The sequence below is a fragment of the Syzygium oleosum genome, unplaced genomic scaffold (genome assembly GCF_021117445.2).
Source record: "Syzygium oleosum isolate NSW1041296 unplaced genomic scaffold, Sole_v2.1 Sole_v2.11, whole genome shotgun sequence".
In the NCBI taxonomy this organism is placed as follows: Eukaryota; Viridiplantae; Streptophyta; class Magnoliopsida; order Myrtales; family Myrtaceae; genus Syzygium; species Syzygium oleosum.
In genome coordinates this window covers 1,373,508-1,395,833 of record NW_026607495.1, presented here as the reverse complement: position 1 = coordinate 1,395,833, position 22,326 = coordinate 1,373,508, and the positions used below count along the sequence as shown (strand labels likewise).

Here is a 22,326-nt window from a genome sequence, read left to right as displayed (position 1 = left end):
CTTTCGGTGGGGGCCACAGAAAAGTTTTTGGCCCGGAGTGCTGCATTATTATTGGCCCACCTTGCTGTCTGCTGTGCCCACGTGGCACGTACCCATGCCCTTCAATCGATCATCTAAATTATTATTTCCAAACTTTGGAGCTGATGAAGAGAGAGAAATGGTGCTAGGTCGGATGGTACTAAAGGTTCTTGGAAGGTTGTCGGCTATTGGATTGTTTTGTTGCTGCTGCCTTTTGGTCCACCCCAAAAGTCCCTCGTGAACCTCCTTCCTAGGTTAAGGTTGGCATAGCCAGACAGCATGCCGGAGGCTACGTGTTTGACCCTCATTAAAATTACGTGTAAATTCCTCTAAGTTGGGATAGGATAGGAAAGGTAAAGATCGGAACATTAGAGATTCTCGAAGGTGATACTAATGGGCAAAAGTATTCGATCAGTTCTGGATGCCAATTTAATCATAAATTTTTTAATATTATCTATTTAGTTCTAAATTTTTGCACGAGATTCCAATATAATCTTTCAAGCAAATTTTCATCAGAAATCATTGACGTACCAGTATGGCACGTAGGATGGCCGACGATTGGCACACCGGCATGTCAATGATTTCCAGCGAAAATTTGGCCAGGAGTACTATATTGGAATTTCGCGCAAAAATTTATGACTAAAGCAACAACGTTGAAAAATGTATAATAGAATTAGTACCCAAACGATGAGTTTAGAATTGATGGGACAATTTTCCAAATACTAATGTAACTCGAGATGTTAAAATAAGGAGATTAACTCAACCTATGTTGTGTAAGAGCATGATCGAGCCATGATTCTTATCTCTTCAACACTTCTTCTGGCCAAATTGGAACGAACGTGATAAATCAAATCCGCAGCCATTTAGCGAATCAATACCCATTAAACAACATCCAACTCATATTATTAATTTAATGCATTTTGCTAATAAAAAAAAAGATGATGATAATCAGCAGGCGGTGCTAACGTGTCATCAGCTCAATCTTCATCGAGAAATTCCACGTAAGCAAATTGGATTAAGACAACATTTGATTTTACAAAATGACCACATATGGGAAACGACGCAACGGCGACAGTTTAAGAAAGAAAAAAGTAAAAATGGAGCTGAGTGTCATACTTAAATTCTCCAGCGTTGGGGCTCCACGCGCCTGAAAACGATCTCATCAGCATCTCGCAGGCTTCTAGCACCTCAGGGTGATTAGCACTAATTATAATTCCACGTCACGTAATTAGAATTCGATATTTCTTGTGTTGACCAAAGATTAATCGATGTGTATTTTAGCTTCATAAATGGCATAATAATTAAAAAAACATATTAATATTAAAGTGTTAGGATAGTCATGTATGGATTTTATATATTTTTCACATCTATATGTGGTCTCTCTCTACTTATTGATTAAATTTTTTGGAAAAAGCATTGTAACATGATGTCAGAGCCGGGTTCCAGCCTCGGCTTATTTTGCATGGCGCAACATCTTCCCGGTCAGATCAAAGGCGGGTTTCGTTTGGATGGCCATGACAGTGATTCGGATTGAGACATTTTCAATCTTTCTTTTTTGTTTCTACTAGGATGGAAGGAAACATTATCGGAAAATCGTCTATAAGTATGGAATGAAATCAAGTTGAAATTGCATAAGCAGAAAGAAAAAAAGAACTGGGATTGTACGTTTGAAAAAGTCTCAACGCTGCCATGTGATCTGCATGGACACACTTGCATGTGGCGGCAAGAAAATAAAAATTAATTAAGGACTACCATCTAGTTAAAATATTGAAGAAGATGATATTGACATTAAACAAAGTAAGTCTAAGACCGCATTTAATTTCATTAATTGACAACATCCAAGACCCAAAAAAATTGCAAGATAATAATAAAATTGCCATGAGAAGAAAAAGATGAATTTGTCCACTGCCAAAGCGGGACCAACTGAGCTCCAAATTTCACAGATACAAAAGAAACGCTTCCCATACAATTCCTCCCCACCTCCCCACAAGATGAATGGCAACAACGATGACCCCACAACCCCTCTCCTCCCGCTCCGCGGAGATTGCGACAGACGAGGGCCGCTCGTTTCGCCGTCCCCCTCGCCCCTCCTCGATCTCTTCATGCCGGGGAATGCGTTTGTCGCCCTCAGCCCGCTCCTGTGCGCCGTGACGTGCCTCTGCGTGAGGCTCGACGGGCTGGGGGCTGGCTGTAACATGCTCGGCGTGCTGGTGTGGATGTTCGCGTGGTGGCTGACTGAGGCCGTGCCGATGCCAGTGACCTTGATGGCGCCGCTCTTCCTGTTCCCGATGCTCGGGATCGCGTCTGCGGACGCCGTCACCAGGTCTTACATGGACGACGTGATCACGCTCGTCCTTGGGAGCTTCATCCTTGCTCTCGCCGTCGAGCACTATAACATCCACCGGAGACTCGCCTTGAATGTGAGCTCTTCTTCGATAATCTTCCTTCTCCTCTTCTACATGAGTCCACTTGCAATTTATTTTCAAGATAGTTCATGATTATTGCACTATATGTTATTTCGAGTATAAACATTAATTTCAAGAATTTCTATCTTCACTTTTTCTTTGTTTCAAATTTATTTTTCTTGGATTAACTTTGGTGTCAAATCAATGAGCCTAGGACACCCCATATTGCTGGGTCCTGGCCCTTCCAAAAGTGGTATCAATCCTCTCTTTTCGTCCACAAAGTGAAAGCGAAATGGAGGGTTTCTCTTGAGCTTTAATAATTTGTATGGTACATTATGCTTGATCATCGGATCAAAGCCATTCTATAATGTGGATTAATTGTCACTAACATCATCTCAATGATGCCCTTCTTTTATATTGAGGTGGAATCTCCATGATGACGCATGTAAGTATTTGTCATTGTGATGTGGACTAAAGAAGCATCATCACATGTAGATGAGTGATTCCCTATTCCTATAAACCATCATGTTGTCTCATAGGAAAATATTATAATATTAGCCGGTAGGGTATTCAGTAAATCGGTCTGTGTAAACGTATACGCACAAAGTTTAACCACCCTATGAATTGTATGCTGAGAAATTGGTCATCCTTAAGTTATAGCTCTATCGTTAGTAGGGGTGACAACAGGCCAAATCGGTTTCGAGTCTCCACTGATATCAGACTAAAGATCCAACTCGTATAGAACTAAACAAAAAATGATCATGTCAGGTTATCAGGTTTTATTTTCCGTATTCGTGAATGTGTTTAGTGTTTGATAAACTATGTTTACTATGTTTGTTTTGATTTTGAAGTAAGTTCAATAATGTTTTTGGAATCGATTCGGGTTTATGATATAAAACCAATCAAACCATCGGAAACCTATTGTTTTACTTACTACCCGAAAAAAAGAGAAACCCAATTCGGAAAGATTCAAAATCTTTTGTTCTGGTCAATTCGGGTCCATTCAGGTTTTAATGTGGGTGGTTCTTTTTTACACCCCTAATAATTAGTAATTGTGAATGAGGCAGATAACATTACTTTTCTGCGGAGAGCCGCTGAACTCGCCTCTGTTGCTCCTCGGGATATGCACAACCACGGCATTCGTGAGCATGTGGATGCATAATGTGGCGGCGGCGGCGATGATGATGCCCGTTGTTACGGCTAGTTCTATTACCTAGAGGGGGGTGAATATGTGATTTTACCAAATTGGATGATTTAAACATGCGGAATGAATATGGTCGAGGTCAACAACTCGTATGTACAATAATAGATGGATGCGAATTACATTTTTGCATGTAAGTTGTCGTCAGATGATTGCGTCTGATGACTAAGATGATGTTCTGACGATCTTGTTTGACAGATATGTATGTAGCATAATGTCAGTAATAATAAATGAAAGTTTAGGGATAGAGAATACTGCACACAGATCTTTATAGTGGTTCGGTTTTATCAAGCCTACGTCTACTCTCCACGCTGGCAGCCTATTGGTTGTGTTTCACTATTGAATCACCAGAAGATTATGAGAGCAGTGCTTCATAGATGATAGACCGCACTATCACATACACTCTTCACTTAAGTAATTTTCTTTCTAAAGTTACAACGTGGAATATAGTAATCACAAGTGTATAAGATCGAAGCTTTATTCAGACTTTGGAATTCTCGATTCTAGTTCTTATTTCTTGTACGATGTTTGCACTCCTTTTATACTCCTCTACTTTCAATCTATCCGTTGGACAGTCTTCAGAGAATTGATCTCCAAATCAACCTGTTAGAGATTCTTTCCAAAATAGGATGCATAGCCGTTAGAAAAAGAACCATTATCTCCGAGTGATTTGATCGCCCATACAATTAAATCAAGGTTTCCATAAGTGTAGTTCTTCGTGTTTAAAGAACGATCTTGTGATTGCCAATTAGGATATCCTGAGATATCAATTTGATTATCCTGCATAAACTTGCCAAAAATAACACTCATTGAATCTGACGAGTAATTTTGAGTTTGATGACAAAGTCTTTTCATCGACTAAGTCTGATGACTCAGCATTTAACTGCATCAAATAACGTAAGTGTAATTCTGGTCAGTAACAGATAGTTTTGTCATTCCTCAAAACTCATTAGGGATTTTTCTCAACACCCGTCGCCACGGGGATCCTCCAACGCCTCCTAGAGGGGCCAGCCCGGCCCGACGCGGCGGGTAAGTTTTGCAAGGCGGTGGTGCTGGGGGTGATATACTTGACCGCCGTTGGGGGGATGAGCACCCTCACCGGGACAGGTGTCAACCTGATATTGGTGGGGATGTGGAAGAGCTACTTCCCAGAGGCAAACCCCATCAGCTACAACACATGATTCTTCTTTGGGTTCCCTCTGGCCTTGTTGATCTTCTTGGGCTTGTGGGGGATCCTCTGCTTGATGTACTGCTCAAGGGGCTCAGGAAGGGCTCTATTTGCTTACTTGGACAAGGCCCATCTCAAGAGAGAGCTTGAATTGTTAGGTAAATGAGACCCCGAAACTCACTTTCCTACCTTTCATTTCATGATCTTGGTCTTGAAATCATTAAGTGCAATGTGTTTCTTAATCAAAAGAAAAATGGCAGGCATCTTTTTCTTTGTTGATGAATGAGCTAATTTAGGTTAATTTGTGTGAAAAAATTTGAGAGTAGGTCCAATGGCATTTGCTGAAAAGATGGTGTTGACCGTCTTCTCGGTGCATTCATAACTTGAATTTTACTAGTAATTTCTCTAGCTTATGCGATTGACAGCATTATTAAGATGAATAAATGAAAAAAATGTGCATATGCTAATAGTTTTGTGGATGACAAGAAGCATAACAGAAGACATTCCCGGCTGGGGAGCTCTATTTGAAGGAAGAGCAGGCGATGGAACCATCAGTGTGAGTATATATGAGTTCAAAACTAAGTTACACCAAATGTTCGATCCATCTGGACATCGACTTGTGCTCTTGTCGCGATGTCACGCAACATGGTATTTACGAAACCCTAATCGCGTGATTTTTGCTCTTGAGAACAGGTGATGATGGCGACGTTGCTCTTCATAATCCCGAACAAGAAGCAGAAAGGAGAGAAACTGATGGACTGGGACAAGTGCAAGAAGCTACCGTGGAACATCATCCTCCTCCTCGGGGCTAGCTTCGCGATCGCTAATGGGGTCCGCTCCAGCGGGCTCGCGGATGTCCTATCGGAGACCCTAGGATTCCTAGAGGCGGCACCGTACCTGGCCATTGCCCTGGCCGTCTGCACCATAAGCGGGACGATCATTGAGTTCACGTCAAACAACGTGACCACAACACTCCTCATCCCTCTCCTCATTCAGATTGCCAAGACCATAGGCGTGCACCCGCTGCTCTTGATGGTTCCCGGAGCGATCGGGGCTCAATTCACTTTCTGTTGGAGTTGGCGAATACTTCGGGGACTCTTGTTTCTCATATCGGGCACGCCCATGTGAGTTTAGGGAATCTAAAGTATGATCCGACGACATGTGACCCCTGCGCACTGAATGCGGGGGTTCGGGGGTAGCGCCCCTGACACGGGGGTCCTGCTGACCGAACAGCTGGCGGGGGTTCCACTCCCCGATGGGTGGACGGCAGCCCCACTCGCCGGTGAGCGAGCGGGGGTTCGGGGGCAGAGCCCCGAAACAACATCGAGTTTGATGACCCGTTTGTTGTGGGATCAAAGGGATTTGGATAGGCTTGGGCTTTGAGCCCATTTTAAGTCCTATATATATTGTACTCGTATGAGAGATCATTGTAACGAGTGGCTGTGGTTGAAAACCTAAATATCATAGTGGAATCCCTTTGCAGGACGTAGCCCTATTCTGGGGTGAACCTGGGTAAACCTGTGTGTCAATTTTTCAATTATCTGTGTGATTGTTCTGATTCAATTTCGGATAAAACCCCATTAATTAGTATTAGAGCCAAGTTCGAGGAATTAGGGTTTATCTGAGATGTCAGGAGGGTCACGGATTGAGATAGAAAAATTCGATGGGAAGCATTTTGATCTGTGGAAGATGAAGACGGAAAATCTTCTTTGTGATCGAGATCTTTGGTTGGCAATCATAAGGGAAAGGCCGGTTGCTGCGATGGCTAGTGTCGTGATAGGTAAGGAAGCGGAGGCAACTCTCAAACAGCCAGATCTAAAGGAGATTGAAGACTGGGATCGGATTGATCGGAAAGCAAAGGGTTTGATCTGGCTTTGTCTCGCGGACTCCATTCTGACGAATGTGATGGATAAACCTACAGCCAGGGATTTATGGCAGAAACTGGAGTCGCTATTCCAAAGTAAGTCTCTGGTAAATAAGTTGTTCTTAAGGAAGAAGCTATATAATCTTCGAATGCACAAGGATGACTCGTTTGCTGCACATCTGTATAACTTTAACACGTTGATAAGCCAACTCGTATCAATCGGTGTTAAGTTCCAGGATAACGATAAGGCGATAACACTACTCTGTTCACTGTCGGATTCATGGGATAACCTGATTGTGGTAATCGGTGGTGGGGACAAGGAATTGTCATATGAGGTCGTGTGTTCGGCCTTATTATCAGAGGAGACACGAAGAAAGGGGTCAGAGAGTTCCAATAAAGAGGTGTTGGTGGCTAGGGGCAGGGCAGCAGAGAAGGGACTAAATCGGAAAGGGTCCAGATCCAAATCTCGTGGACAATCAAGAGTAGGGAGAAGAGGGTACAGTGCTGGAGATGTCAAGAGTGGGGCCATGTGAAGCGGGATTGTAAAAACAAGCCTGTTTCTAAGAAAGAAGCTGAATCATCCTCGGGAAAGAAGGAGGACGAGACAGGAGATATGTATGTAGCTGCTGCATGTATGGCGCAGTCAGACAAGGATATTTGGTTCGTCGACACCGGTGCTTCATACCACGTGACGCCTCATAGACACTGGTTTTGTGAATATGAGAAATATGATGGTGGAGATGTCATGCTCGGAGATGATACTGCAATTCAGATTGTCGAGTGTGGCAGGGTGAAGCTGAGGATGAGTAATGGCACAGTGAAGACTCTTCCAGACGTGATGCACATACCCTTGATGAGTAGAAACCTGTTATCAATCAGTACGATGGCTGATTCAGGCGTTACTTTCAGCTGTGATAAAAATTCGTGCAAGATGACTCGGGGTTCTATTGTGATTGCACGAGGAGTCCATTATGGAACGTTGTACAAGCTGCTAGGGGAAACGGTGATTGTTGGTGGTGGGTTCGTCTTTGAAAAGGCAAAGGAAGATGGATATGACACGTCCATGTTGTGGCATCAGAGGCTAGGGCATATTGGTGAAAATGGTCTGTCTACTTTAGCTTCGAGTCAAATGGTAGAGGGAGTACCAGATTGCTCTATGGGTTTTAGGTTCTGTGAACATTGCCTTCATGGAAAACAAAACCGAGTTAGTTTCCAACACGTCTGTACGAGAGCAACAGAGATTCTGGAGCTTATTCACAGTGATGTTTTCAGGCCTACTTCAACTCCATCTATTGGAGGATCTAGGTTTGATGTATCGTTCATAGATGATTTTTCAAATATAGTTGGATTTATTTTATTAAAAGTAAATCTGATGTATTCGAAAAATTTCGAGAATTTAAGGCTTTGGTTGAAAATCAATTAGGCAGAAAAATCAAGATACTTCGTACGGATAACAGAGGTGAATTCTGTTCGGACAAGTTCGAGCAATTCTGTGTGGATAATGGTATCGCGAGGCAAAAAACGACCTTATATACACCTCAACAGAATGGGGTGGCCGAAAGATTAAACCGGTCACTCATAGAAAAGGCGAGATGCATGCTGAGTTGGGCAGGTTTGAAACCTGCATTTTGGGCAGAAGCTGTAGCCACGGCCAGCTATTTGAAGAACCGGTCACCGACCTCATCAGTGAAGGATCGTACACCATACGAGGCAGTGTTTGGGAAGAAGCCGAATTTGTCACATATTCGGGTGTTTGGGTGTGACACGTATGTTCATGTACCCAAGGAGAAAAAGGGGTAAGCTTGACAATAAGTCTGAAAAGGAACATATTCGTTCGATACAAGGAAGGGGTCAAGGGCTATAAGCTGTGGAACCCTGAATCAAAGACCATTGTATACAACATGGATATTGTCTTTCTTGAAAAACAATCCTAGGCAAGCACACAGGAAAATGATGAGCCCAAGAAAGTAATAATGCTTGAAGAAAACCGGAAAGTTGAAACTGTAGAAATGGTTCCACCAGGTATACAAGTGGAGTCTGATTCTGATTCGGAACAAGAGGACTTGGTTAATGAAATTGAGGATGCAGATTCGGATGAAGACCCGGACACAGATAACATGCCGGCTCTCAGGAGATCAACGCGGGAGAGGCGAGTACCACTTCGATACTCACTTAGTGCATTGAGTATGTTTCATGCCTTGAGCATTACTGGGGATGATCTTAGTACTGGAAAAGAGGCAAGATCCATGGATGACGCGAATCAGTGGGAGCTCGCAATGATAGTTGAGATGCAGTCGCTTGATCATAACGAAACATGGAACCTGTGTAAATTGCCTAAGGATAGAAAGGCAATTGGGTGCAAGTGGGTGTTCAAGCGAAAATTGAAACCGGATGGGACTGTGGAAAAGTACAAGGCGAGGCTCGTAACCAAAGGGTATTCTCAGATCGAGGGAGTTGACCATGATGAAATTTTTTTCCCCTGTGGCGAAATTGACCTCGATACGGTTTGTTCTGTCCATAGCAGCTGCATACGATTTTGAGGTGGAACAGATGGACGTGAAAACGGCTTTCCTTCATAGGGACTTGGAGGAGGAGATTTATATGAGGCAACCAGAAGGTTTTGAAGCAAAAGAAAAGGAGAATCTGGTGTGCAAGCTGAAAAAATCTTTATATGGGCCGAAACAGCCACCGAGGATGTGGTACCAGAAGTTTGACACGTACATGCTCCAACTTGATTTTGTGCGTTCAAATTCTGACCACTGTGTTTATGTGAAGAGGGCTACCGATCAGTTTGTCATTCTCACACTATACGTGGATGATATGTTGTTAATCGGGAATAGCGTGAAGATGGTGAAATCCGTAAAAAATTTGTTGGCTATGAAATTTGATATGAAAGATTTAGGGCCTGCAGATTTTATTTTGGGCATGCAGATTACCAGGGACCGTGGGAAACGGAAGTTATGGCTAGGGCAAGAGAAATACATCAAAGAAATGTTGAAGAAATTCAACATGACGGACTGCAAGCCTGTTGGTACCCCCATACCTTTAGGGACCAAATTATCTGCGGAACAGTGCCCTAAAACGGATGATGAGACTGAAGAGATGGCCCGAGTTCCGTACGCAAGTGCAGTGGGTAGCTTGATGTATGCTATGGTGTGCACGCGCCCGGATATAGCCCAAGCAGTGGGAGTCTTGAGCCGATTTATGTCCAACCTGGGTAGAGAACATTGGAATGCAATAAAAAGGGTTTTCAGGTATCTTCATGGAACTTGGAATTTTTCTTTATGTTTTGAAGGTACCGGGAATGGAAACATCCTCGATATCGTGGGCCATGTAGATGCAAATTGGGGTGGAGACATTGATAGTAGACGGTCTACTAGCGGGTATGTTTTCACATTATTTGGAGCTGTGCTGAGTTGGATGAGTAGGAGGCAAAGCGTGGTAGCGCTCTCTTCTACGGAGGCTGAGTACATGGCTCTTACTCATGCCGGAAAAGAGGCTGTATGGTTATGGCGATTGTGCTTGGAGCTCGGTTTTAAGCAAGGTGCCGTAGAGGTGAGATATGACAACCAATGAGCTATTTATTTAGCTAAGAATCCAGCGTTTCACTCACTCACAAAGCACATCGACATACAATATCATTTTATCCGAGAGAAAGTGGAGAAGAAAGTGGTTCGGCTTATAAAGGTCGATACGGTGAAAAATAGTTTAGACTTCCTTACTAAAGCCGTCACGGGTGCGAAGTTTGAATGTTGCTCTATAGCGATTGGATTGAAGAGGAATGATATTGGGAAGGCTCTCATTTGCGCGAAGTATCCACCAAGTGGGAGAATGTTGGAGTTGGTGAATACTTCGGGGACTTTTGTTTCTCATACCGGGCACGCCCACGTGAGCTTAGGGAAACCGAAGTATGATCCGACAACATGTGACCCCTGCGCGCTGAATGCGGGGATTCGGGGGTCCCGCTGACCGGACAGCTGGCGAGGGTTCCGCTCCCCGATGAGCGAACGGCAGCCCTACTCGCCGGTGAGCGAGCGGGGGTTCGGGGGTAGCGCCCCAAAACAACATCGGGTTTGCTAACCCGTTTGTTGTGGGATCAAAGAGATTTGGTTAGTCTTGGACTTTGGGCCCATTTTAAGTCCTATATATATATTGTACTCGTATGAAAGATCATTGTAACAAGTAGCTGTGGTCGAAAACCTAAATATCATAGTGGAATCCCTTTACAGGACGTAGCCCTATTCTGGAGTGAATCTGGGTAAACCTGTGTGTCAATTTTTCTATTATCTATGTGATTATTCTAATTCAATTTCGGATAAAACCCCATCACTTTCTTGCTCCCCACCTGCACCCCTTCCAACATCGTCGGCTTCACAACCGGCCACATCAAAATCGCCGGCATGATCAAGGTCGGTTTGCCTCTCAAGATTACCGGCATTGCCATACTGTCCTTGCTGATGCCCACATTAGGTAAACTCCCTCTTCTTGGTGTAAAGTTGTAAACTACTTCATCAGTTAGCGCATCGTTTGTTCTCAATCGAGTCACTCGACTTTAATCGCGCTTCAGATGAAAACTGCTCTATCGTCGAATTCCTGATCAAAACCTGATTCGATCTGCTCTTTTTTTCTGTTGGGTGTAGGAGCATATGTCTTCGGAAACAAATGGTAAGGTGCCATAGCAGAGGAGAGCTGTCTTTTGCCATTGGAGTTTTGCATCCCAAATTCAACAGGCAAAAGAGAGGTTCCAGGATTCATCAACAGTCTAGTACAAGTGTTAGGATTAATTCTTTGGGGACTATTCTCAATTTTCCTTATCAACTCTCTCTGTATATAAAACGACTGAATATGGAGCGGGCAATGAATATCTTGAAACGAAAGTACAGGAACGACTATGAATTTTGAACCGGAGATATATAAACTGTTGGAAGATTAGCGAAAAGATTGAAGATTCCGATTATTGATGGATGAACAAAAACCATGCATAATCAGGATCAAATGCGAAAACGTGAAAAATTCTGTATAAACCTCTAGCTATTAATGAAGTCGAAAACCAGATATGCAAAGACATGAATGATCGGTGAATGAGTACTTCTAGTCAGTTGCGTTCTTGCGTGTTTTTCTATATCTCGAGGAGTTTGACTTAGACGTATTTATATTTTCATTCGCACCCTTACAGAGATAACCTCTTCCACCAAAACAGTTAACTTAAAATTGGGACGCAGCTTAATGCAGACAATAAACGTCAACAAAATTAATTAATGTGGGGGCAATAATAAACTGAATGTGGGATCACATTATCGATCGGTATGATAACATATACGTCACCGTTACGATGTTATTCTCTCTATGTTTATGCATTACAATTTCTTTTGCATTCCATAGCCCTTTCTAGTAGCTGTTGGGACTTGAATTGAACTGCGTGGGCGCCGCTCATATCCATCACAGATCCAGACATTAGTAAGTGCTTGCTTGGTTGGGTTCAATTCAATGGCTCCGACCTCGTATGTTTTACGTGCATTTGACCTCGCCACCCTTGCGAAATCCCATGTTCAAGCTTCGAATCATTTCGAACTACCCTTAAACGCCACGGCCATTAGACTCCACAAGATCAAAGGAGGGCTCGTTCAAAGCTCAAATTGAAACGTCTAGTTCAAGAAAGAGAACGTCTGTTGTCAACACTCGAAAGAGCGTGGGAAAAATTACCGAAAAAGTCCTCAACATGTCGCAATTTTACCAATTTGATTTTAAACCTTTTAATTGTGTCAATTGAGTTATAAACATTTTCATGTTTTGTCAATTGTGTTGATCCGACCAATTTTTGCTGCAAATCGTTAGCGTGGACGTTGACCGTCCTGCCTGGCACGGTCAATGCTGACGTGGATAATTTTTTTTTAATTTTTAATAGTTTTTGACTTGTTTATTAATTTTTTTATTCTTCTATTTTTTCTTTGTTTCTTTTTCCTTTTTACTGTGGCCGGTGAGAGTCGCTAGGCCCTCATCGCCCACTAGGCAAGGGTAGTGAAGCCCTCACGTACTGCTAACAAGGCCGTAATGCCCTCGCTAGCTGCAGATGAGGGTCGCAGCCCTCGCTTAGATCTGGGCAAGGCGTCCTCGTCCGTGGCCGGCGAGGGTCGACCCTCATCGGCTATAGTAAAAAAAATTAAAGGAGGAAAAAGAAGAAAAAAAAAGGAAAAAAAATAAAAATCTCGAAAAAATATTAATATATTTATTAAAAATTGTCAGTGTCAGCCACGGCACGTAGAACGGCCTGCGTCCACATCAGCGCTTTCCTGCCAAAATTGACAGGATAGATTCAAGGGAAAATTCCATTTTGGTACCCTAAGTGAAAGCGTTTTCTCAATTTGGTTCCCAAAGTGGACACTACGTCAAATAAGGGCCTGAAGTGTCCAATTAGTCTCAAATAAGGACCTGAAGTGCCCAAAAAGTCTCAAATAAGGGCCTGGGTCGCCGCCGGCCAAAATTGCCTGCCGGCCGGCAATAATGTTACTGTTCCGGCACCGGAACAGTAACTTTTTAATTATTTTTTCCTTTCTATTTTTTTTTCCTTTTCCTTTTCCTTTTTTTTTCTTCTCTTCCTCCGCCGGCCATAGCTGGGGCCGGCGGAGGTTGCCCGCCTGAGGCGGAGGCGGCCCTTGCAGACATCGGGCAAGGGCCGCCCTCGCTTGGGCTAGGCGAGGTCGGCCTCGCCGGCGTTGGGCGAGGCCGGCGTCGCCGGCGTTGGGCGAGGTCGGCGTCGCCGTTGCATGCGAGACCGACCCCGCCGGCGTTGGGCGTGGCCGGCCTCGCCGTTGCAGGCGAGACCTACCTCACCGGCGTCGGGCGAGACCGGCCTCGTCGTTGCAGGTGAGACCGACCTCGCCCGACGCCGGCGAGGTCAAGCCTCACCAGCGGCCGACAAGGTCGAGACCTTGCTAGATCTGGCCCGGCTCGACCTCGCCGGCGTTGGGGGAAGCCAGTCGCCAGGGCGAGACCGGCCTCCCCCGACGCCAGCAAGGTCGAGCCTTGCCGGCAACTGGCGAGGCTGACCTCGCCCAGCAACGGCGAGGTCGGTCTCGCCCAGCAACGGCGAGGCCGAGCCTCGCCAGCGACCGACGGGGCCGAGCCCTTGCCAGATTTGGCGAGGCTCGACCTTGCCGGCAATTGGCGAGGCTGACCTCGCCTAGCTTAGGTGAGGGCGGCCCTCGCCCGACGCCGGTGAGGGCTGCCTCCACTTGAGGCGGGCGACCTCCGACGGCCCCGGCTATAGAGAAGAAAAAAATAAGAAAAGGAAAAGGAAAAAAAAATACATAAAGGAAAAAATAATTAAAAAAAGTTACTGTTCCAGTGCCGGAACAGTAACATTCTTGCCGGCCGGCAGGCAATTTTGGCCGGCCGGCGACTCAGGCCCTTATTTGAGACTTTTTGGACACTTCGGGTCCTTATTTGAGACTAATTGGACACTTGAAGCTCTTATTTGACACCGTATCCACTTTGGGTACCAAATTGAGAAAACGTTTCCACTTGGGGTACCAAAATGAAATTTTCCCTAGATTCAATTGATAAAACGTGAATAGGTTTATGACTCAGTCGGTACAATTAAAATGTTTATGACTGAATTAGCATAAATATAAAAAATTTAGAACCGTTTTGTTAATTTTCTCCGAGAGAGGAGTTCGAGGTGTAAAGGAAACCACACCGAAGATGCTCCCGTGTTTCGGACAAAGCGCACCCGCCGCTAATCTCCCGACCCCCAACAGAAGCTCCGTGTTTTGGACACTCACTTTGCTCCCATTTTTAACGTCAGTGGCGCGTTCCATCTGTCGCCAAAACATCCTCGTTTTGTCGTCGCTGTTGCTCCGACCCTCACGACCCGTCAAAAGTTTTTGCTGCCACTTCTTTTTTCACAAACTTGACTCTTTTTTTTTTGAAAAATATCACAATGTTCTTTATGGGGCTTACTTCTATTTGTAGCTACTAAATCCCGGGATTTAATCGAGCAATAAAATGAAACAAGTAAGATCCACATTCCAAGATCGTGAAATCTCATTTGCAGTTCACTTACTTAGACTCCGTTAGTCACGGAGAATACGACATTTTTGGAAAATGATTTTCAAGGAAGTAATTTTGTCGTCGCTGTTGCTCTGACCCTCACGACCCGTCAAAAGTTTTTGCTGCCACTTCTTTTCTTCACACACTCGACTCTTGTTTTTTTTTTTTTGAAAAATATCACAATGTTTTTTATGGGGCTTACTTCTATTTGTAGCTTACTAAATGAAACAACTAAGACCCACATTCCAAGATCGTGAAATCTCTTTTGCAATTCACTTACTTGGACTCCGTTAGTCACGGAGAATATGACATTTTTGGAAAATGATTTTCAAGGAAGTAATTTTAAAAAAAATGACCATATTTTTTTTATGTTTAGTTGAAACCTAAAAATAAAAAGGAAAATATTTTTTCGTCGTCTAAAAGGAGCATATTTTTTCAACTATGCGAATCTCAAGAGTTAAGTTAGGCTCCTTTTGTTTCGGGGAAAATGAATTATTAGAAAGATCTTTTTCCGAAAACAATTGCTTATACCTCTTACGAAAAATGAACGAGCGAGAAATATTTTCATCGTCCATGAAAATATTTAGACATAATATAATGACAACACTTTCTATTAACTAATTATCTCGAGTGATACAAACGATCGCCTTTAGGAAAATTTCTTCAAAATTATTTATTTTCCATAAAACAAATAGAATCTTAGTCAAAAAAAGGTTGGAAAGAAGGCGAGAGGAAAAGGCTCTAGCATGAGAAAGAGGAAAAATGATTTCCTTTTTTCCATTTTTCCCAATTTTAGAAGGGTATTTTCCGCTGACGGAAAACTTTTTTTTTTACCACTTATTTTTCAAGTCTCAAATGCCGGAAAATGAGGATTTTTTTTTCTAAAAATGTTTACCTCGAAACAAACGAAGCCCTAGAATCGAGTTTCGAAGGAGCAATTTTTGGACTTCGAAGAATCTCCTCGTCCCAACATGCCTAGTTCGCCTTTGACCAAACTAAAAAATCCGACTTAACCTAACACATGCAAATTGACCCATGATATCATCCGACGGATAAATGCGAATATATGATCTAATGAACAGATTAAATAATATTAATAATATAAAGGGTTAATACCACGAAAAATTCCATACTGGTATATCAGTGATAAATTTATCCTGAACTAATTTTTTTATCATCAAAAACCTCAAACTGGTTCACCTTGAAGAAATTTACCCAAAACTAATTTTTTGATCACAAAAAACTCCAAACTGGTACACTTGTGACAGATTTACCATTTGTTAATTTGAATTAATACCACAAAAAATCACAAACTAGTAAACCTGCGACAAACAGAGGGGTAAAACCCTAAATTGGTGTACTCTTCAATTGACACGTGTCAATCAACTCAACAATTTGACGGTAAAATTTAATGAAAACTAATGGAAGGTAAATTTGTTACAGGTGTACTAATTTACGGGTTTTGATGGTTAAAAAATTAGTTTGGATTAAATTTGTCACATACGTACCAATATGGAGTTTTTGGTAGTATTGACCCTAATATAAACCTGCTTAAGAACACATGAACATGTATATTTCTGCATTGCGAATATTTTTTTCGTATTATTTTAGTACCCTCACATCTATAAGACGTTAAATCCTTAAATCCATTAAATAATTACAACCTTGCCATAAATTCCAAGTCGACCCAAGAAAAAAATTATTCTTTACCCCCCGCCACACGACATGTGTCCGTGTCCCTCGCAATTCCTAGGGGCTATAACTACACGTATTCTCCACCCGGATAAGCATTCACTTCCCAAGCCCCCACCAAGAAAACTGAAGCATAAAACAGTTACCAAAACCAAAACCAAACCCGAAAATGAGACTCCTCCTCCTCGCCGTCGCCGCCGCCGCCGCCGCCCTGCTCCTCCTCCAAGTCTCGGCCTTCGGGGCGGCCCCCGGGGAGCCGCTGCTCGGGGGATGGACGCCGATAAAGAACCTGAGCGACCCGTACGTGAGGGAGATCGCTGAGTTCGCCGTCAAGACGCACAATGACGATGCCAATACGGGGCTGCTGCTGAAGAAGGTGGTGAAGGGCGAGACCCAGGTCGTCTCCGGGACGAACTACAGGCTCGTCGTCGAGGTCAAGGACGGGGCCAACACGAAGAACTTCGAGGCCCTCGTTTTTGACAAGCCGTGGGAGCATGTCAGGCGCCTCGTCGTTCAAGGCGGTTCACGGCAGAGCCTGAGTTCGTCGTTTCGTCGTACTTCTTCTGAGTTATTACTAGTAATCCTGGGTCATGTTACAGCTTCAGCAGTTTGAGAATAAATTAAAGAGTCTGTAGAAGTAAGATCTGGTTGTTTGTCGTTAGGGATGGAAGCTTCAGTCTGATCTGATGCGCTGTTTCCGTTTGAAAACTTCGGTGGAAGAAAAGTAAGAAGAATAAAAATTAAAAAATTAGGGGAGACGTAAGAATGAAGACTCTTCGTTCTTCTAGATAAGCCCGTCAAACAGGTGGATTAAGACAGCTTTGCGTTCAATCATATCGAAAGTATTTTAATCCAAATTGACCAATGTAATAAATATGGCCCCATTTTATCCGGTACAAATTTAGCGCCCCGTACTCATACTTGATCTAGACCCAATCGAGCCCCACTTCTTAGCAAATATATTTTTTAAATTGCTAATATTTTTAGGCTATTTTGATTTTCCTACAACAGTCTGTAATATAAAACGACCGAATATGGTGCGGGCGACACAATAGTCAATTATAATTAGCTTTATGATTGAAGGGAAGAACTTATACAGTTGTATGTTCTTTTTCAAAAATTTTGGCTGATCTTTTTCTTTTGGATTAATATTATGAAAAACTCCAAACTGATATACTTATGATAATTTTACCAAAAATTAATTTTTTGACCATAAAAACCCCAAACTGGTACACTTATGACAAATTTACCCAAAACTAATATTTTGACCACTAAAAATCTCGAACCGGTACATTTGTGATAAATTTACCCTCTGTTGATTTTCGTTAAATTAGATTTATATCACAAAAAATCACAAATTGGTACACACGTGACAAACAGAGGGTAAAACATAAAACTGGCAAATCAGACAATTGTCGCGTGTCATTTAACAAAGCAATTTGACAGTAAAATTTAACGAAAACAAACTGAGGGTAAAATTGTCACAGGTATACCAGTTTGGGGGTTTTTTGCGGTTAAAAAATTAGTTTGGGGTAAAATTATCACAGGTGTACCGGTTTGGGATTTTTCGTAGTATTAACCCTTTTCTTTTTCTTCCGTTGATCTCGTTGTTGGATGGAATTTGGGAGTGTGAAAATTGATGAATTTCATCAATTCAAAAACTAGATTATATGAAAGAAAACGAAATTTACGAAGTTTGAGTATCATGTGGCAACTATTGTTCATTTCATTGAATAAATTTTCTTCAAAGACCGGAAAAAGTATCTTTGTTTATAGGGATATATTCACTGGAAATCCTAAAATTTGTTACGAAATTGCAATTGAGTCATAATACTTGCAAAAAGTGCAATCAAAGTAATCTGAAAACTCTTTCAATGCCAAGAAGGAGATTTCATGAAATTTTGAAAGAGGATCTTTTAGTAAATTAAATGCAAATATGAAACATTTGATTCAAAATAAAGAAATCGTTAAAAGCAACGAAGTAATTTCAGAAATCTTGAGTTCAAAGAATAAATCGATAACAAATAGAAATTTGTAAAAACACCTCTAGTAAAGTTAGTCATAGCAGGATCTTTGTGCTAAGAAGTAAAGCACTTATAATAATAAGCAACGAGGCTCCTACACCAATTGTTGGGGCTAACAATACAACCTAAAGGGGGGTGAATAGGTTGAATGAGAAACTATAAACGACTTTTGTGGAATACAACAAGTGAAGCTTCATTAGCAGCAGAAATAATTTAATGTAATCATGAGTTCTGCTGATGAACTAATTACGTAATCAAGTGCGGTGCCGATAGATATTTGATTTCTTTCTCTTTAAATGAGATCTCAAATCCAATGACGGTTTCATTATATATCTTACAACTAGAATCCCTCTTTTTTCTGATTGAGTTCCTCCACCACCGTGAACTCCAATTAGATTGAGGCATGATACATTTTTTTGTTATTGGGAGAACCCAAGTACTCTCTTTTTCATATCTAGGAAACAACACTCAAAGATCTTTTTTCCTTTTGGAAGATCAAGGAGTGAAACAATCAACCTATTGATATTAGAAGACTCAAAAGATTCTTCCAATGTAACATTTTTGGGTCCAATGGAATTCATAGGTATAGGAAGAAGTCCTGTCAAATAGTGATTCTTTCTTTTGACCATATTTTGATTGTTAATACGATATAAACATATAATGAAGAGATAGAAGACAGTACACTGAGTTTTATAGGCTTTATCCCTAAGCCTTCATTCACTCTCAACACTAATAGTCATAATAGGCTGAAATCCACTAGTAATCGGCATTGTAAGTTACAATTGGTAAGTATTGTTCCTTTCACACGATAGATCACACTATCAGGACACAACCACTACTCTTACACTTGTACACTTGACTATACTATGATTACAACTTAATAGCACAAACATAGAGACATTATTAGCATCATAGGTGCTAACAACAAAAAAAAGAAAAAAGTAAAGAAGAATACTCAAGAGCTATAGACTCGGTTTGTTCATTTCCACCTCAACCTTACTATTTTCAGTTGGATTGAGTACATATAGCCATGCAACCCTCAGATGACCGTTTGACACTCAACTCCATGAAGTATCCGTTGGTATTACCATTGCCATCAGTAGAACGGCTCCCTATCACTCACCAGCATCAGAACAGCTATCGTTGACAATGATAGTTTCCCAAACCAATCATACTACTCCTGTCAATGTCTATCTTTTGTCAATTTTGCTGTTACTACTCTGATTCATCTCCAGTTCTCATGATGCGAATTCCAAGCCTTTGTAACGGCTATATTGGTGTTGATCAACATTCCAATTAGATGAGCATGCGAACACCACTTCCCACAACTCGTTATCTACACTATCCCTTACCCATATAATCAAGAGTGTAGATCATTAATAACTTGTTGGTGACACCCCCCAACGAAATTGTGTGGAATGACTTTCGATCAATCTTCCAATGATCCCCTTGGTTTCATTAGCTTCCAAAGACTTCAAAGGACATTAGCATTCCCGATGATTCTTTGTCTTCACTGATTGACCAAGTTAGCATCCAAGACCTCTAATGACATCAACATCACTGTTGATTTCTCATTTTCACTAAACTCATTGGATTATCGGCATTGTCACTATCTTCCCACCTCATATGAAGAGACTACTCCAGCAAACAATTTGTTGTCCCAATAGCGATCCGTTGCTCTGTTATCTTCTGGTCCTTCCAAGCATATTGACGATTGTAACTTTACCAAGCTATTCACCTTCACAAGTGCGGTTCTTCCAAGCTTCAACAAATATTACCATTCTAACCTTGTTCACCATCACCAAGGTCCATCTAGTGGTTCACCTTATCTTGATTCTTCCAAGCCATCGCAAACATTATTGGAGTTGGCATGGTGATGTGGATCAACGTTTTGAGGACAATGAACCAGTGGTCTCCGTGCTTGTCCTTGTCTCGCTTGATTCTCCAAGACAATGAGGACTTGAGTCATTTATTGCTATAGATTCTCTATGGCTCTTGCCTTTCATCGTGGGTTGGTTCCAAAGTCAAGTCTCTAGGCACCAGATCACTCGTACATTTTAGAACAGAAGTATGAAGCGGAGAATCGTAGAACTTACCCACCTAACTCAACCTATAAGCTCTGATACCAACTTGATGCATAGTTGATTTAGGTAAAGTTGCTGAACGAATTTGACAATGAAAGTCTTTCATGTATTTGCGGGAAAAGAACTTTGGGATAGAATAGTTTACCACCAAGGCATAAATGAATGTTCCCCCAATGAAAAATAAAGAACTTTAAGGTTCACCACCAATAAATTGGACAACAAACCAAGTGAATCACTCACTTGAAAAAAAAAATTCATGTATTATCAACTCAAAACATTGCATGCATATAACTGAGAAAGCACCTCTTATATATAGAGCGACTTAGACACTAAACTAGGAAATGCTAAATAAGAAATCTTAAACTTTGAAACATGAAATGTTAAACTTGGAAAATAATCAAATTAAAAAAATCAACTTAAATTAGGAAACTACACTTCAGCGTATAGAAAGAGCCTTTGTTTTTCAACTTATAGAAATTACTTATTGAATCATGTTAATGATTATGTGCTTAATCTAATGTGAAAATATATGACAAATAATTATAAATTATTGTGAGATCCATTCCTTCAATAATTTATAGCTCACATCATATTACAAAAAATAAATTATAAATTGTTGTGGGGTCTATTCCTTTAAGAATTTGTGGCTCACAACATTATGTTATTTTCACGTGACTTAAAATATGTTATGTTAGTAAAGCCCAAATGATAAATCGAAAGAGTCATTAATTTCATAATCCATAAAAAAATTACCTTGTCATATATTCAAAGTTGATTTTTTTCCCACACCACACGACAAGTGTCCGTGATTTAAACAAAAAAAAAGACAAGTGTCCGTGACTCTCACAATTCGCGGCCCATAAATACAGTTACCCACCACCTATAGAAACCTTCAAGATAAGCATTAATTTCGACGCCCCACCAAGAAAAGTAAAGCATAAATAAACATCCACAATTATCACAACCCAACCGCCCCAAGAGAAGACCCAAGAAAACAGCTAACAAAACCAGAAACCGAAGCTGAAAGCCCTCCGAAAATGAGACTCCTCATCCTCGCCACCGCCGCCGTCCTCCTCCTCCTCCAAGTCTCGGCCGTCGGGTCCGCCCGCACGGAGCCGCTGCTCGGGGGGTGGAACCCGATAAAGAACCTGAGCGACCCGTACGTGAGGGAGATCGCTGAGTTCGCCGTCAAGACGCACAATGACAATGCCAAGACGGGGCTGCTGCTGAATAAGGTGGTGAAGGGCGAGACGCAGATCGTCTCCGGGACGAACTACAGGCTCGTCGTCGAGGTCAAGGACGGGGCCGACACGAAGAGCTTTGAGGCCCTCGTTTGGGACAAGCAGTGGGAGCATTTCAGGCGTCTCTCGTCGTTCAAGGCCGTTCAGGGCAACGCGTGATGTCGTCGTTTCGTCGTACTTCTGAGTTATTACTAGTAATCCTCAGTCATATTACAGTTTCAGTAGTTTGAGAATAAATTAAGAGTCTATAGAAGTAACATCTTCTGGCTGTTTATCGTTAGCAAATGGAAGCTTCAGTCTGATCTGATGCGCTGTTTCTGTTTGAAAACTTTGGTATAATTCGAGGGATCCTATGTTTTCCTTTCCTTTTTTTGTTCTGCTCTTGCTTTTCTGGGTCTGATGTTGCTTAATGCAACGTGCAAGAATCTTGTGAAGATGGATCAGATTAGGTCAGCCGAAGAGAGAAATCTGCATATGAAGAAAGATGTTGCTGCTGATCTTTGATCTGGGATGTGGATGGATGGTCGAGAAACGTCTCAGATGACGGTGGGACGAGCAGATTTGACGGGAGATTTAAGTA

General features: G+C 42.0%; 2 protein-coding genes and 1 pseudogene across 2 annotated transcripts; all 3 read left to right on the top strand.

The window, feature by feature from the left end:
* The first annotated feature begins 1,836 nt into the window (after positions 1–1,836).
* LOC115662937 (tonoplast dicarboxylate transporter) lies at positions 1,837–11,533 on the top strand. The gene is given in 8 exon segments (XM_056315693.1): positions 1,837–2,438; positions 3,491–3,613; positions 4,578–4,950; positions 5,119–5,161; positions 5,252–5,348; positions 5,486–5,852; positions 10,983–11,126; positions 11,297–11,533. Coding segments are annotated over 8 exon segments (1,704 nt in total). The 5' UTR covers positions 1,837–1,910; the 3' UTR covers positions 11,326–11,533.
* Positions 11,534–16,295: 4,762 nt separating this feature from the next.
* On the top strand, positions 16,296–17,105 carry LOC115689337 (cysteine proteinase inhibitor 1-like; annotated as a pseudogene).
* A 4,294-nt stretch (positions 17,106–21,399) lies between these two features.
* LOC115689338 (cysteine proteinase inhibitor 1-like) lies at positions 21,400–22,112 on the top strand. The gene has a single exon (XM_030615345.2). It carries the CDS (start codon positions 21,543–21,545, stop codon positions 21,903–21,905), a length of 363 nt encoding a protein of 120 aa, XP_030471205.1. The 5' UTR covers positions 21,400–21,542; the 3' UTR covers positions 21,906–22,112.
* Positions 22,113–22,326: the final 214 nt, after the last annotated feature.